Genomic DNA, 17689 nt, shown 5'->3' with positions numbered 1-17689 from the left:
TATACTTATTTTATATGCATTGGCATTGAATCAACACCACACTATAAAATACTCACTATCCTTCAAGTGAATCTTCTTCAAAACAGTAGTCATATTGACGAAGTTGGCATAGTGTTACATTCTGATCTTCTCAGTAGAAGTATAACGCAAGGAAAAGCGTGAGCACTCTGCCATCCTCTTGAACTGTCAGTACAGGAAGGTCTCTGTAGTGGTTCGTGGTTTTGTACATTTTTCAAGGTTGAAGTGTAGAATTATGAACTGTTGTTTGTCTGAATTATCCTAGCTCTCCGGGGTGATCCCAGTGACTGCATTCATATTTCGTTCTTCCAGATCCATTCATTGTCTGAGTGCATGTCAAGGGAAACAATATCGTTCTGTACCCCATGGATTTAGAGCTAAATACAAAATAAAAGACCAGAGAAAGTAAACTAAAACCTTATACACACTGCATACATAGACTAGAGCTCAACCATCTTAGCTTCCAGCACTTCCTTTTCTCACCTGAACTGATCCTCGAGAGTTACTGATACAAAGGAAAACCGCAGACCTCTCCTCAAGCAAGGCACTATAAACTAGTGCCCTGAATATTGAGATTCATCTTGCAGAAAGCTCATGCCAATAGGAAGGAAAACAACTTTCTTTATCCCAAATTAACTACAGGTTTATAGATAAAAATAAATGGGGATTTTGTAAGTGTTCATGAACATTTCTTACAGAAGTTACCTTACATAGCTAAAGGTCTATAGAACTGGATAGTATTTCTGACAAATAGAAATGTGTGCTCAGATCAAGATGCTAATAGTAGGGCAAGGTTTAGGTCTTGAAGTTTCCAGAAATTTTTCTGGGCCCTATTGCCTAAAAACACATTTACCACTCTTCTCTAATTCCCACCACCAGTTTCATTTACTTTATTAGTTTCTTAGAAGATTCAACAAAGAGTGAAGCTGGAGCATATGAGCTGTGAATACTAGAAATCTTTTTTTATTTCTTTTTTTGTGTTATTGCCACTTCTTTATTATTATTATTATTTATTTATTTATTAAAGATTTCTGTCTCCTCCCTGCCACCGCCTCCCATTTCCCTCCCCTTCTCCCAAACAACTCCACCTCCCTCATCAGCCCAAAGAGCACTCAAGGTTCCCTGTCCTGTGGAAAGTCCAAGGACCTCCCACCTCCTACCAGGTCTAATAAGGTGAGTATCCAAACAGCCTAGGCTCCCAAAAGCCAGTATGTGCAGTAGGATCAAAAACCTATTGCCATTGTTCTTGAGTTCTCAGTAGTCCTCACTGTCCACTGTTTAGCGAGTCTGGTTTTATCCCAGGCTTTTTCAGACCCAGGCCAGCTGGCCTTGGTGAGTTCCCGATAGAACATCCACATTGTCTCAGTGTGTGGGTGCACCCCTCGCGGTCCTGAGTTCCTTGCTCGTGCTCTCTCTCCTGATTTGGACCTTGGGGTTTCAGTCCGGTGCTTCAATGTGGGACTCTGTCTCTGTCTCCTTTCATCGCCTGATGAAGGTTAATATCCAGGGGGATGACTATACGTTTTTCTTTAGGTTCACCTTCTTATTTAGCTTCTCTAGGATCACGAATTATAGGCTCAATGTCCTTTATTTATGGCTAGAAACCAATTATGAGTGAGTACATACCATGTTCCTCTTTTTGGGTCTGGCTTACCTCACTCAGGATAGTGTTTTCTATTTCCGTCCATTTGCATGCAAAATTCAAGACGTCATTGTTTTTTACTGCTGAGTAGTACTCTAATATGTATATATTCCATAATTTCTTCATCCATTCTTCCATTGAAGGGCATCTAGGTTGTTTCCAGGTTCTGGCTATTACAAACAATGCTGCTATGAACATAGTTGAGCATATACTTTTGTTGTATGATAGGGCATCTCTTGGGTATATTCCCAAGAGTGGTATTGCTGGGTCCAGGGGTGGGTTGATCTCGAATTTCCTGAGAAACCACCACACTGCTTTCCAAAGTGGTTGCACAAGTTTGCATTCCCAGCAGCAATGAATGAGTGTACCCCTTACTCCACAACCTCTCCAGCAAAGGCTATCATTGGTGTTTTTGATTTTAGCCATTCTGACAGGTATAAAATGGTATCTTAAATTTGTCGTGATTTGCATTTCCCTGATCACTAAGGAAGTTGAGCATAACCTTAAGTGTCTTTTGGCTATTTGAACTTCTTCTGTTGAGAATTCTGTGTTCAGCTCAGTGCCCCATTTTATAATGGGGTTGATTAGCCTTTTACAGTCTAGTTTCTCCAAAGCAATCCATAGATTCAATGCAATCCCCATCAAAATTCTTCACAGACCTTGAGAAGACAATAATCAACTTTATATGGAAAAACAAAAAACCCAGGATAGCCAAAACAATCTTTTACAATAAAGGATTGCCTGGAGGATTGATAAGAATAAATGTGTTGATCAGCCTTCCGTAAGCACAAAAAAAGCAAAATAAAAGTTGATTTATCTACCACTGGTGTTAGCTGATGTTCACAAATGTGTAAGAGGTAGAGGCATATCTAACAACTTCGGGTCTATAATAATGATATTTGAACTGAGTAGAAAGCATGCATTTGGTTCATATCATCACGCTACAGAGCAAAGTCCACGCTTCTCATTTAGAACACTGTATGTCTTCATCTGGGCTGCAAATATTCCTGATATTTCCAATCGCTAAGCATCCTCATTCTCGAACTTTATAGATCAAGCTACTGCTTCAATGAAGCATGCCAACCTCTTCTTAAAGATAGATAGATATGCCTTCATCCTGTGTGACCTGCTTCTGTGACAATCTGTTCATAGTTTTCAAATGTTCTGTGCAATGTGCTTAGCTGGGCATATGGTAAAAATCAACAACTACAAAGCCATCTCACTGCGGTGAGCTCCAGGAGGTTTCTTAATACAGTAACCATAAAATGCAATGAAAATAAAAATTTTCAGATGCTTATTGATCTGATACTTCCTCTGTTTGTCTTTACAGTTTTGATCCATTGTTTTTTGTTGTTGTTTTCAATAAAACAAAATTGCAATTGCTATCTTCACCTCTTCGTGAACCTGTTAAATCCCCACACTACTTTTCTGGTGAAGCAAACCCAAACTGGAGGCATTTCATCTGCAAATGTGTGAGTTCCAGCTTAGTATCACGATTGGGTGCTCACAGAAGGAAACTCTATTGGGTTCAGAAATCAAACCTTTTTTTTTTTTTTTTTTTTATTTTTACTGTTTTTATTTTTATTTTATTTTATTTTATTTATTTATTAAGGATTTCTGCCTCCTCCCCGCAACCGCCTCCCATTTCCCTCCCCCTCCCCCGATCAAGTCACCCTCCCTAGTCTGCTCGAAGAGCAATCAGGGTTCCCTGACCTGTGGGAAGCCCAAGGACTGCCCACCTCTATCCAGGTCTCCTAAGGTGAGCATCCAAACTGCCTAGGCTCCCCCAAAGCCAGTACGTGCAGTAGGATCAAAAACCCTCTGCGATTGTTCTTGAGTTCTCAGTATTCCTCATTGTCCTCTATATTCAGCCAGTCCGGATTTATCCCATGCTTTTTCAGACCCAGGCCAGAAATCAAACCTTTTAAAACAGGTGAACAGTGGTGCTCTATTCTATTTTACCAACTGTGGTTTGCTCATTATTTGAAAAACCATGTTCAAATTGCAGATTTTAAATATGAATTTATTCAGAGAGTCCGGTTTTATCCCCTGCTTTTTCAGTCTCAGTCCAGCTGGCCTTGGTGAGCTCCCAATAGATCAGCCCCACTGTCTCCGTGGGTGGGTGCACCCCTCTTGGTCCTGACTTTCTTGCTCATCTTCTCCCTCCTTCTGTTCCTCATAGGGACTTTGGGAGCTCAGTCCAGTACTCCAATGTGGATCTCTGTCTCTATCTCCATCCCTCGCCAGATGAAGGTTCTGTGGTGATATGCAAAATATTCATCTGTATGGCTATAGGATAGGATCATTTCAGGTTCCCTATCTCCAGCTGCCCCAGGAACTAACTGGGGACCTCGTCTTGGGCACCTGGAAGCCCCTCTAGGTCCAAGTCTCTTCCCAACCCTAAGATGGCTCCCTTAATTAAGATATGTGCTTCCCTGCTCCCCTATCCAACCTTCCTTTATCCCAATCATCCCGTTGCCCCAAGTTATGAGGGCTGCTGAGAAGCCAAGGACAATGGCACTGGGTTTTGATCCTACTTCATGTTCTGGCTGTGTGGGAGCCTAGCCATTTTGGATGTTCACCTTCCTAGACCAGGATGGATGGGGGAGGACTTTGGACTTTCCACAGGCAAGGAACCCTGACTGCTCTTCAGACTTGAGAGGGAGGGGGAGAGGAGTGGGAGGAGAGGGAGAGGAGTGGGGGGACAGGGAGAGGAGTGGGGGGGGAGTGGGAGGCTGGGAGGAGGCAGAAATTGTTTTTTTCTTAATAAAACAAAAAGAAAGTTAAAATAAATAAATAAATGAATAAATAAATAAATATGAATTTATTTACTTATTACACCATAGCATTCAGTCTAGGAAGTTAACTATATGGACAACCCTTGGCTTGGGTCCAGCCCAACCTAGTATACATTGGGATCTTCCTTCAGAGCCTGAGTATGTGTGTGAGTTACCTAATCAGTCCATCAAGTCTGTATCTTCCAGACTCCTCAAGACTGATCCAGACAGATGTCAATGGTCCCGGTGTTCTGGATATTTAGGGTATAGTCAAGAAGGAAAGACTTGACTTTTGTGTCACCTTTTTTGGCCTCACAGAATCCTGTCCACATAGGTATAAGCATGTGAAGAAACCTCCCTAACTCAAAGGGCAATACAACTAATACTAAGACATATCTAAATTCTGGTGTTCACTGCTGGTGATTACAAAACAGCTCCTATTATTCTCTTTACTTTTCTTCACTGACAGTTTTGCATTCCAAATGGGAAAACAAGGTAAAGATACTGAGTGGGGCTATTTGTTCTACACTCACAGAAGCCAAAGCTGTGGCACTACTCTCTGAAAAAATAAAAGCAAACAAAATAAAAGAAAGAAAGAAAAAAAGAAAGGAAAAAAAGAAAGAAAGAAAGAAAGAAAGAAAGAAAGAAAGAAAGAAAGAAAGACAAACTAGCAAGAATGGAGAAAAGGATTTCAAATCTTTTTTTTTTTCTCCCAGTCAGTTAGTAGCAAAGTAATTTAAGCAGCCTTGACGAAAAAGGAAATAGAAGACATGAAGGGACCATTTCTCACAGTTGAAGGTCATGGTGGCTATTATATACCTGGTGGGCAGTCAAACTTCAGAGGTGTTTTGTTCAGGAGCTCCTAACCTCCCCTGATGTAGCCTGAGGCACAGTTGTTGACAGCAGTCCTCTCCTCTCTGATGCTTGTCTGCCAGGCTCTGTTTTCCCTGATCTTATTCATTAGACTTTGCGCATCCAAGATGTCCAGTTTTCCTAGGTCTTCAGGGTCAGTGTAGGTCAGCCCTAGAGTTCTGCTCATGTGTCCTGAAACACAGCATGACTAGCATTGAGCATCAAGGAAGTTGCTGTTTTATGACTGCTTGTCACTAGAATGTTGTTCTCTGTCTTTGGCAGCTACACTTAAGGATGTTTGTTTACTTGGCAGCTATACTCCTTCTATTTCTGCGAACGTTCGCACTGATAAATGCCCACTAAAGGGGGCATAAGAATAATTAATGTAAGCTGTTCAGTTTTTGACTTTGCCTCCCTGTGCTCATCCCTGGCTTTGGCATTGTTAAGAAATCTGGTGATTTTATCTCGGTTTTGCTTTTGTTTTACGTAAATGTATCTTATTATTGGCATTAAAATCCAACACATGATGATGTTCAAATTCCATTGACCCACTTATTTCATAGAATAGAGTCGATCTACCACACTGTGTGAATTTTGTTATAATGAATTACATTACATTTCCATGTTAAAAGTTAGCCTTTATGCTCCCTTCCTGTTAATTAACAGTATTTCATTTCCATCATTATAAGCTCTAGATTCATGCTGTTAGACCCATACTATGTTATAGCAGATTTTATGTTCTTTAAATGTTTTAAAAATAAGTTTCCCTAACTTAAACCTATTCTTTGCCAAGCTCTCTTCTGTAAATGAGGGATTGCAACAATGACTTCTTGTTCTTTAGCCTCCAGTTATGCAGTAGTGTGCAGCGACTATCGTCTCTATCTCCTATAGCATCCCACCATGGTCGCTGTACTAAAACTTCATAGTTTGATGCAATCCTCTTTGTCTGTGATATCTTTTTTGTCCTCCAAGGGTCTTCTTCAAATCATCATGGTCCATTTCACTATTTCGAAGCATTTTATGTTTTCTTCTCTTCACTTGATAGTTTTGGGTTTGACATTTAAGTTCCTAGAAACATTTAAAATCTTATTTTATTGTGTTTTATTTTATGTATATGAGTGTTTTGACTGCATGTATTTGTGTGTCTGGTGCCTGCAAAGGCCAGCAAAGGGCACGGAATCCTCTGGATTTAGTGTTATAGATGGTTGTGAATGATGGGGCATTAAAGCTTAGTTCTCTGGAAGAAAAACCAGTGCCCTCAACTGCTAAGCCAACTCTCCAGCACCAAGTGCTTGATAACTTTTGATTTGGATTTTGTACATGGGGAGAGTTAGGTCTGGTTTTATTTTTTTAAAGTTTCCTTAAAGAAAAGTTTTGCTGTATTTTCCATATCTCTTCCTAGTATCTCATTCTATGATAGTTGCCTTTCGCAATGCTGCCTCAGTGACATGTGACTTAATTAGCTCATAAGCCATGGAAAAATAAACTTCTGTGGTGCCGTTTTTCTCCCACAGGCATTGAATAGACATAAACAGTTAAAGAAATTTAAATATAAAAAATAAAACATAGTGTCCCATAGGTTTGGATATGTTGTGCCTTCATTTTCATTGAATTCAAGGAAGGTTTTAATTTCTTTCTTTATTTCTTTCTTGACCTAGGAGTAGTTCAGTGGTTGACTGTTTAGTTTCTATGAGTTTGTAGGCTTCCTGGGAGTAGTATTGTTGAATTCTTTACTAACTTTACTCCATGGTGATCCGATAAGACACAGTGGATTACTCCAATTCTTTTTTTGTATCTGTGGATGTTTGCTTTGTTACCAAGAATGTGATCAATTTTAGTGAAGGTTCCATGATGTGGTGAGAAGAAGGTATATTTTTTCTTGTTTGGGTGGAATGTTCTATAGATGTTTGTTAAGTCCATTTGATTCATTATATCTCTTAGTTCTCTTATTTCTCTGTTAAGTTTCTGTCTGTTTAACCTATTCATTGTTGAGAGAGGGGTGTTGAAATATATTAGTGTGTGAGGTTTGTTGTGCCATTTAAGTTTTAGTAATGTTTATTTTACATATGTGGATTAGGGACATAGATATTCAGAATTGAGACTTCATTTTGATGAATTGTTCCTGTATGAGTATAAAGTGTCCTTCTCCATATCTTCTGATTGATTTTAGTTTGAAATAAATTTTGTTAGATTGTAGAATAGCCACACCTGCTTGTTTCTTAGGTCCATTTGATTGGAAAACCTTTTCCCAACCCTTTACTCTGAGGTAGTGTCTGTCTTTGAGATTGAGGTGTGTCTCTTTTAAATAGCAGAATGCTGGATCCTGTTTTCATATCCATTCTCTTACCCTGTGTCTTTTTATAGATGAATTGAGACCATTGATATTAATGACCAGTGATTACTAGTTTCTGTTATTTTTGTTTTGTTGTTGGTGATATTGTTGCGTGCATTTTCCCCTTCTTTGGGAAGGATTTTGTTTGCTGCTCTGAGATAATCTATTGTATGTGTTTTTATTTGTAGCTAACTTCTTTCTTTGGGTTGGAATTTTCCTTCTAGTACTTTGTATAGGGCTGGTTTTGTGACTACATATTGACTAAATCTGGTGCTGTCATGGAATATCTTGTTTTCACGTTTATGGTGATGGAAAGTTTTGCTGGGTATAGTAGTCTGGGCTAGCATCCATGGTCTCTGAATGTCTGCACAATGCCTGTCCAGGACCAATCTATAGATTCAATGCAATCCCCATCAAAATCCCAACATAATTCTTCACAGATCTTGAAAAAAATCAACTTTAGATGGAAAAACAAAAACCCCAGGATAGCCAAAACAATCCTGTACAATAAAGGAACTGCAGGAGGCATTACCATCCCTGACATCAAGCTCTATTACAGAACTACAGTAATGAATACAGCTTGGTATTGGCATAAAAACAGAGAATTGACCAATGGAATCTAATTGAGGACCTGTATATTAATCCACACCTCTATAAACACCTGATTTTTGACAAAGAAGCTGAAATTATACATTGGAAAAAAGAAAGCATCTTCAACAAATGGTTTTGGCATAATTATGTCTACCTGTAGAAAAATGAAAGTATATCCATATCTGCCACTATGCACAAAATTCAAGCCAAAATGGATTAAAGACCTCAAAATAAACCCAAACACACTGAACCTGATATAGGAGAAAGTGGGAAGTAACCTTCAATGCATGGGCACAGGAGACCACTTCCTAAATATAACCCTAGTAGCACAGACAATGAGAACAACAATAAATAAATGTGTATTTTATTTTAGGACCTCCTAAAACTGAGAAGCTTCTGTAAAGCAAAGGATACAGTCAATAAGACAAAAAGGCAGCCTACTGAATGGGAAAAAAAGCTTCACCAACCCAACATCAGACAAAGGACTGATCTCCAAAATATATAAAGAACTTTAGAAATTAGACATTAAAATTCCAAATAACCCAGTTAAAAATTGGTATACTAAACTAAACAGAGAATTCTTAACTGAAGAATTTCAAATAGCCAAAAGATACTAAGGACATGTTCAACTTCCTCAGGTGTAACATGAGGGCCTGCTTGTTGGGGTTTCTTTCCTGCCCAGTTCCCACAGCCAGTATGCCCCAAAGAAAATCACACAGAGATCTCCATAAGTTATAAACTCATTGGCCCATTACCAGTATTCTTATTGGCTCTTATAACTTATATTAACACATTATTCTTATCTACGATAGCCACATGGCTCAGTACCTTTTTCAACGGGGCAGGTCACATCCTGCTTCTTCAGTGTCTGGAAAGTACTGCGGAAGAATGGGCTTCCTCTTTCCTAGAATTCTCCTGTTCTTATTGCCCCACCTCTATTTCCTGTCTGGTTATCCTGCTTATACTTCCTGCCTGGATACTGGCCAATCGGTGTTTATTTAAAACACAATCGACAGAATACAGACAATTCTCTCACACCAACCAGGGAAATGCAAATCAAAACAACTCTGGGATACCATCTTACACCTGTCAGAATGGCTAAGATAAAATAGCTAATGATAGCTTATGATGGAGAGGATGTGGAGCAAGGGGAACACTCATCCATTGCTGGTGGGAATGCAAACTTGTGCAACCACTTTGGAAATCAGTGTGGTGGTTTCTCAGAAAACTGGGAATCAATCTACCTCAGGATCCAGCAATATCACTCTTGGGAATATACCCAAAAGATGCTTAATCATACTACAAAAGCATTTGTTCATCTATGTTCATAGCAGAACATTTCTAACATTTGTAACAGCCAGAAACTGGAAACAACCTAGATGCCCCTCAACTGAAGAATGGGTAAAGAAAGTGTGGCACATCTATACATTAGAGTACTACTCAGCGGTGGAAAACAATGACACTTGAATTTTACATGCAAATGGATGGAATTAGAAAACACTATCCTGAGTGAGGTAACTCAGACCCCCACAAAAACGAATATGGTATGTACTCACTCATAAGTGGATACTAGTCATAAACATTGAACCTATAGTCATGATCCTAGAGGAGCTAAGTAATAAGGTGAACCCAAAGAAAAACATATATAGACCCACCTTGAAATTGGAAACAGAAAAAAAAATGGGAGCATGGGGGCAGGCAGTAAAGGGGAGAAAGAAGGGGGACGTGAGGATAACTTGAAGGAATGGGATAGTTGAGATGGAGGACAGACAGATATGAGAGGAAGGAAAGAGATACCTTGATTAAGTGAACTGTTATGGGGTTAGGAAGAAACTTGGCTCTAGAAAAATGCCCAGGCATCCAAAAGGATGACCCCAGCTAAGACCCTAAGCAATAGATGAGAGGGTGTCTAAACTGGCCTTTCCCTGTAGTCAGGCTGATGATTATCTTAAATATCACCATAAAACCTTCATCCAACAACAGATGAAACAGAGGCAATGACCCACATCTGAGCACTGGACTGAGCTCCCAAGATCCAGTTGAAAAGTGGAGGGAGTGAGAGTATCAGCAAGGAATTCAAGACCACAAGGGGTTCATCCGCTGAGACAGTTTGCTTGCGCTAATAGTAGCTCACCAACTTCAACTGGACTGGGAGTGAATGAGCATGGGAACAAACAATTCCCTCTGAAGGGGGTTGACAGTTGGGGCAGACTGAGGGGCCACTGATAGTGACACTGGTATTTGTGTCTGCTGCATGTGCTGGCTTCTTGGGATCCTATTCTCTTTGAATGTATACCTTGCTCAACCTAGATGTAGTAGCGAGGGCCTTGGACTTTCTACAGGTTGGGCTACATTGCCCTCTTTTAGGATGGAGGGAGTGGGGTGGGAGGGTCTGTGAAGGGAGTGGGAGGAAGGGTAAAAGTGGGAGGAAGGGAGGGAGTCGGAATATGGATTGATATTTTTTAAGTAATAAAATAAAAATATAAAATAAAGTAAATTAGACCTTTTTCCACTAAATTTACTCTTTTTTAAATTTAGTTTTGAAAATGTCATACATAAGGATTATATTTTCATTACTTTTGCACATCCTCTCCAGCAACTCTTGCTGTGTACCTGTTAAATCCCTCTCAAATTCATGATCTTTCCATTTTAATTAACGTATTGCTTATAAGTTGTTGTGGGCATTCAATTTTTCTAGCACTGTTCTTTGAATATGTCCTCTTTTTCTCCACTGTAGGTTTTTATGGCATCTTTGACAAATATCTATCATACAGCTGTAATTATGATTACTCATGTTTAAGTCTTCTATTTTCTTCCACTGATCTGCTTGTCTCTCTTTGTGCCAGTACCATGCTGCTTTTATTACTATAGCTTTCAAACTTAGCTTGAAATTTGATATAATAATCATTATTATTTTTACTTAGGAATCCTTTAGTTATCTGGAGTGTGTGTGTGTGTGTGTGTGTGTGTGTGTGTGTGTGTGTGTGATTTTATATGAACTTGAGGACTTATTTTTAGTACTTATGTGAAAATGTTGGTGGATTTTGATTGACTTGGGTTTGCACTGAATCTTTAAATTGTGCTTTTGGTAGGATGTTCATTTTTTTACTATATGATTTCTACTAATCCATAAGCATAGGAAATCTTTCCATCTTCTAGTGTCTTACCCAGTCTCTGTCTTAAGAGTTTTACAGTTTTTAATCTTATGGTCTCCATAGTAACTACCTTAGTTTTATTCCTTGAGATTTTCTGTTTGTTTTGAGTACAAAAGTGTTTCAAGATCTCTTTCCAATTGTGTTTGCTATTTGTATATTGAAACATTACATACAACTGTGTTTTAAGTTTTTTATTTATCTAATTTGTGTATATAAATGCTTTGCCTGAATGTATGCCTGTGTACTCAGTAAATTTCTGGTGCCTGCAGAGGTCAGAAGAGATGGTTGGATCTCCTGGCATTGGAGTTATGGGTGATTGTGAACTATTATGTGAATGCTGGATATCTAACCTAAAACAGGGAGTGTGGGGATGATGCCAACATGTGAAATTAGAATTTGTTTATGGATTGAATATGCTGTGGATGTCCAGTCTATTAATGTCTGTTTTATCACTCACATACACATGCCCCCACCCCCAATATGTGTGTGCTTGAATATGACACTTAAGACAAATAGAATAGACTCAGAATATTCTGCTGTCATTAATTATCATGGCTATTAGAGGAATTTCATGCCTTCTCAAAATTTGTCTTTTACATGTTTACTTTGCCTCATTACTCTTTCTCGAAATTTGTATTATAATTCAATAATAACCTTATCCTTCACTCCTGACTCCTGCTGTAAAATACATTACTTATCATATATTTGTCAGTAGGTATTCTGTGAACTTGTAACCTTTACAGGAAATTAACGGGTAAATCTAAAGCCATCTTAAGTTCCTTCCGCAGACAACCAAAACCTAGTAAAATCTAAAAAGAATATAATCATGTGGACCTCAAAAATAGTTTGTTATCACCCTGCAGTTACTGTTGTACAATGACTACAGAAACTTTATTTGTATGTTTTCTCGAATATATGACATAGAGACAAAAACTTTTCTTCATAGTTTTTCAAAGTTGGGATATCTTTACACATAAGAACACTAAGGTTGAAGACAGAGGAAGGTTTAAAATTCCTGTTCTACTTACTGTCTTGTGTGATCTTTAACTCAGTGTCTGTTTTATGTACTTAAGTGACAATAATATTTTAAAATAACCATTTTACATACATAAATTGTGCCTGTTTACTTGCTTCATTGCCTGACATCTAGCCTGTATCACATTTGCATCTGCTATAAGTACTGATAATTATAGTGGTAAAGATTACAGTAGGAAAGAAAATGTAAATGCAGTTAAATGCCTCCATCAGTTCAGAAACTGTATTTGTCTTATATGCAGTTATTTTTCTATGATAAAAGTTATATTTTACTACTATACACCAGTGACATATTCTAATCTACAATTTAATTGCTAAGAGGTTTAGCTACGAAAAATATTTGTAAACAGTAGCAATAGTACACATTACCTCAAATCAACATAATTTAGTACCTCAAGCATTAGCAAATATAAATCAGGAGACATCTTCTTTATCTCTTCTTGACTCTCTACAAACATGTGCCATGTTTCTATAAATTATGCACACATTTTATTTTTCTTAATTTCAAATAAGAACAAACCAACCTGTGTGTTTTAATTAAGAATTATCAAGTTGTTCATTTCTTGGAAAGGAAACGCTAAAGTCAATTACATAATCACGTTTACAATTATTTTATTTGTAAAAGTTCCCTCTGAGAAATTGAATCAATTTAACCTTCCACTATCTCCCAGAGGGGCTACAGAAATTGAGTTTGCTTAGGGGATTAGAGAAACAAACAAACAAAAAAAAAAACCACAGGTGCCTAAGAACTTATTGCCAGATGCCCCTCTCCTCTGTGTTACTTTGTTCTGATTTCATCTTATGCATAATATAAGGTCACTGACAAGTTGAAATCAGTGTGTTGTGATTTATCTAAAATGGGTTTCTCACCTTGCAATTGCAGAATAGTATTTTGAGAAAGAAACTAACTTGGAATCATTTGTGCAGGTTTCTGTCCTGTCTGGTTTGGCCTTGCCACTCTGGTCTCATCCCTTGGCACATCTGTAGTTTCTTTCATGACCTGACTCCACTGAACTTCTATCTATTTAGGCCCATCTTTGTAGCAATTTCTGACTTCAGGTATTTATGCGTTATTGCCCCCCTCAAAAGCCCCATTTCACACCCATTTCTACTTTAAGTTGGTCCCCATATAATACATCTTTCTCTTCTTATCTGAGGTGGCAGTACATTCTCTACCCAACCTACAAATGTGTGTCAGTGCTGCAGAATTACAACACACACCTTAGCAGTAGCGTTCAAATGCCTGCAATATGCGGGCTAGCTCTTATCCAAAGCACCACAGTTACTCTTAGACTAGATGAAAAGATGGCCCCTTGGGATGGCTGTGACCAAAAACTAAGCTATAAATATTTGCACTCATTCAAAAACATTATGATAACTGATGGCACACACACACATACAAAGGGATTCATGAATTAGAGATTAATCAAATTTTAGTAAGCAGGAAATATTAGCATAGAAGCACATGGCTTACCATTATTGTAATTTTCTTTTTCCACTTTGCAGGAAAAAGTGCAACATTTACAGAAGGCTTTTGCTTCACGAGTAGATAAATCCACGCAGACTGAACTTCTAGGCTGTGATGTAAGTAACTATATAAGACCATTTTTATCTTCTTTACTGGTTTTCAGACTTTCACAGCTTATTTACCTCCGCTGTGGTGTCCCAGGATGACTGCATAGAATTGGGCTCTTCTTTGATCATCACTTGTTCTAAACATTTCCAAACACCTTGATGACCTGAAAAAGATAATTCCAGGCACCAAGTGGCATACACAAGTCCTATTAACTTTTTTACAACAACATTTCTAACCTGGTGAATTTTAAGATACATGAAAATGTGCATAAGAATACTATAATTTATAATATAATATAACTATAATAATAATAATAGGATAATTTGTTTTTAAGAAAATTCTAATTTATTTATTCACAATTTAATAAAGTTATTAGGTTTGCAATAACCTAAGGCCAAACGTTTTACATTCAGGCATGTAAAAATACCTCCAACTTTGTAAACAATTTTACCATAATGTTTTAGCTCTTGGGCTTCAATGTAGATAATGCAAGTAATTTAATTAAAAGTTAGTGGGTTTTTTCTTTTTTTTCCTTTTTTTTAAATTTATTTATTTATTAAGGATTTCTGCCTCCTCACCGCCACCGCCTCCCATTTCCCTCCCCCTCCCCCGATCAAGTCACCCTTCCTCATCTGCTCGAAGAGCAATCAGGGTTCATGTAAGATACTTGCTGATAGGTTTGTAAGATGTTTTAAACCTGATATCCCTCCAGAAATCCTATATGATTTTGTAAAGCTGATGTAAATAACAGTTTTTCTTAAGCATAGCTCTAAAAATTGTGTTTTGTTGAATTGTTGCTACTCCCCTCTGCTAAAAAGTAAAGGGGAAAACTATTGGGAGAACCTGTTCTTACATTTAGAAATGTTGATGAGTAAGCTTTGTTGACAAAACTGGATACATTCAAGCTTTGAGTTTTGTGAACATTTCATTATAATGACAGCATATATTTATATCCCATGTTATCTGATAGCATAAATGTAGAAGTCACTCTTGTGTTGCCATGCAAACTGCATTAAATTTATATTGTATACATGTCTCTGTCACAAAATAAACTAGTTTTGACTTCTAGCACAAATTGTTTTCAAAGTTTAGTTTTAGTTTAAAGCTACTAAAAGCTATATTTTTGGGGGGAATTTTTCTATAATATATATTTTAATGTTTTCTTCTAGATGTTTAACTTACAGGTACTAATATCATTACAACAATGGTTTTAGCCTAGTTTTAAATGTTATCTTCATGCTGTTAGTCTTTATTTTTGAGAGAAACTAGTTTTATAATTTAGGATAGTTTACAAGTATTCCACTGTTTATCTCTTTTGAGTTTTTCCTCCAATATGGCAATTGTAAATACATAATTGTGTATCAGCTCTTAGATCATACATTTTAGATAATTATCTGTGTATTTCTAAGTCTGGATGTCAGAGATGTTTCAAAAAGAATTATAAAAGCAAAATCTCCATCAAACCATATTGCAATATACATCATAGCACATGTACACTACAGGTTAGCTTCTAATCCAACAACTTCAAAGCACTCAGTTCTTAAGTGAGTTATCTAAATTCCAGGAAGGTCAAACCATTTTTATCATGAGCTCTGTAGGGCACCTGGATTGTTAGGGTGAGTAATACATTCTTAATGTAAAGACAAGAAAGACCCATACACATTTGGGTGTGGTTTGGGAATTAATGTTTGAGTATCTCTACTCTAAGTGACTCAGTAGTGACTCAACATAGACAAATAATGCAAGACTTGTATGTACCAGTGTCACGTTTTAGACACCATTGTGGATGCTCGTGAGAACTGGTGTCTGCGGAGTGAATTTGCTTCTCTGGGGATCATTATATTCTTTCTCACAGAATACGCCATAGTACTTGGTTTTATAAATATGCAAACACAAATTTTGAAAATGAGGGAGGAACATGATAGTTCTCTTGAAGTTTTCATTGTTCTTAGTTTGTCTTCATGTGATGAAGGCAAAGTTGCCCATGACCTGAGGCCAAGAAAGAATGCTTCCTTGGTAGTGACTTCCAAAGAGTTCCCTCCACCAAAGAGCTCCTCCCACCCCAAGCACTTGTTATAGTCTGGAGAGCTGTTAACACCGGACAGTACTCAGTTCATGCTGATATGCTTAGCCTTTCCATGGCATTTATATATAACACAATCCGCGCAATCAGTAAATGATGATTAAACGCACATAACTTAGCAAAGTAACTATATTCAACCACATGCACCAGAGAGTGCTTTCTATATGAAGACCTGAGAAAAGGAATATTGTAAATCAATTAAAGGTAAGACAATTAGAATTATGAATTGCTTAATAACTAGGACACATGTGACTTGTCCACACTTCTCCAAGAACATGAATTGTCATCTGTAAACTGTAAATCTTAAATGTAAATAATTTAACTTACATGTGCATATGAATAGCTATCTCTATAATATTTTCTTCATAGTGTCAATATTTTAAGTTAGGATAAACACATTCACACCTACATATGTGTATAAACATCTATTTATAATTTTCTAGAGCTTCTCAGAGAAGAAAAAAATTTTTTATCGAAACTTTGTACATCATCTTTTGTTCTTATTATTTCCTACCTGGTTTTTGAATCTGTCAGTATCAACCACATTTACTCTTTATGGACAAATTGTGATCATGGGTCAGAGGTGTGAATATCAGATTGCAAAATACCAAGTCACCATTAGCATTAAGGACATGGTTTTTGTTACATATCCTGCATAAGAATGGAGTCCGTATCAACCCAGTACAAAATATACTAATGGAAGCTTACTACCAAGCAATTTAAAGGTTTGTTTTTTTAAAACAAACCCTGTCATGAAGCAATTTTATAAGGGCGTTCAAACCTAAATAATTTAAGTGTCACCTACGCTTGTGAAACCGGATAGAAGATGTTTGGGTAGAATCATGAAACATCACAATTTCCTATAAGACCTTAACACTGATTGAGATCTTTCTGATTATATCACCTGCAGATAAAGGCCTCCATAGAGCATATATACTGTCTGCCAATATTTAAATTTTGAGAGATACTGCAAATAATTATTTGATTAAACTATTTGAGAGTGAATAGCTAAATTTAAAAAGGAAGGTATTAATTGTTAGCAGTGAGAAAATTTAGGATTTAATTAATTTAATATTTTAGTGAACAAGTTTACTTTCTTGCTCTGTTTTATCAAAGGTTATTATTTCCATTAATATGATCGACTTCCAGTATAAATTTTCATTCAAGTAATACCTTGATTTTACTCAGAATAATCACAAAATTTGTCCTTTAGGATTAGAATTTTGAGTAATGAGATCTACTACTTTGTGTGTGTTTTGAATTTTTACGGAATATCTTTAATATTATTGAACTTTTAAGATTTTTATCACTTTTTAAAATGTAAAATTGCCTGGTATTTCATCAAATATTGAATTGTTATGGTGGGTATATATATTATTAATGACTTTAACTTTACTATTAAAAGTGGGTTGAAGTTTGATTCACATATATTTTCAACCTAGTCCAGTATATATGTATATTATATCAAGGTTTGATTACTTTGTGTTTTTCAACTATTTTAACTAAGTTTCTCAAGGAAATATGCTTTATATAAGAAGTTTCTACTCAGGCTAGAAAACTAGTAAAATATACATTATATATGAAGGTATGGAGAGAATGTCTCAGTACACTCTTCTGTGTATATTGAT

The 17689-nt window shown here is 37.0% G+C and overlaps 1 protein-coding gene across 2 annotated transcripts in view; it reads left to right on the top strand.

Moving 5' to 3' along the window:
- The window catches only part of Ccser1 (coiled-coil serine rich protein 1), a 1132558-nt gene that overhangs the window by 597989 nt on the left and 516880 nt on the right, over positions 1 to 17689 (top strand). For both annotated transcript variants that reach the window (XM_075983940.1, XM_075983941.1), the window contains exon 9: positions 13909 to 13986. In XM_075983940.1, the coding sequence (XP_075840055.1) occupies positions 13909 to 13986 (78 nt within the window). The remainder of the gene's footprint in view (positions 1 to 13908; positions 13987 to 17689) is intronic.

This window comes from Microtus pennsylvanicus, chromosome 8, assembly GCF_037038515.1.
Source record: "Microtus pennsylvanicus isolate mMicPen1 chromosome 8, mMicPen1.hap1, whole genome shotgun sequence".
Lineage (NCBI taxonomy): Eukaryota > Metazoa > Chordata > Mammalia > Rodentia > Cricetidae > Microtus > Microtus pennsylvanicus.
The sequence above is the reverse complement of the archived record's forward strand: the minus strand, read 5'-3'. Positions and strand labels throughout refer to the sequence as shown.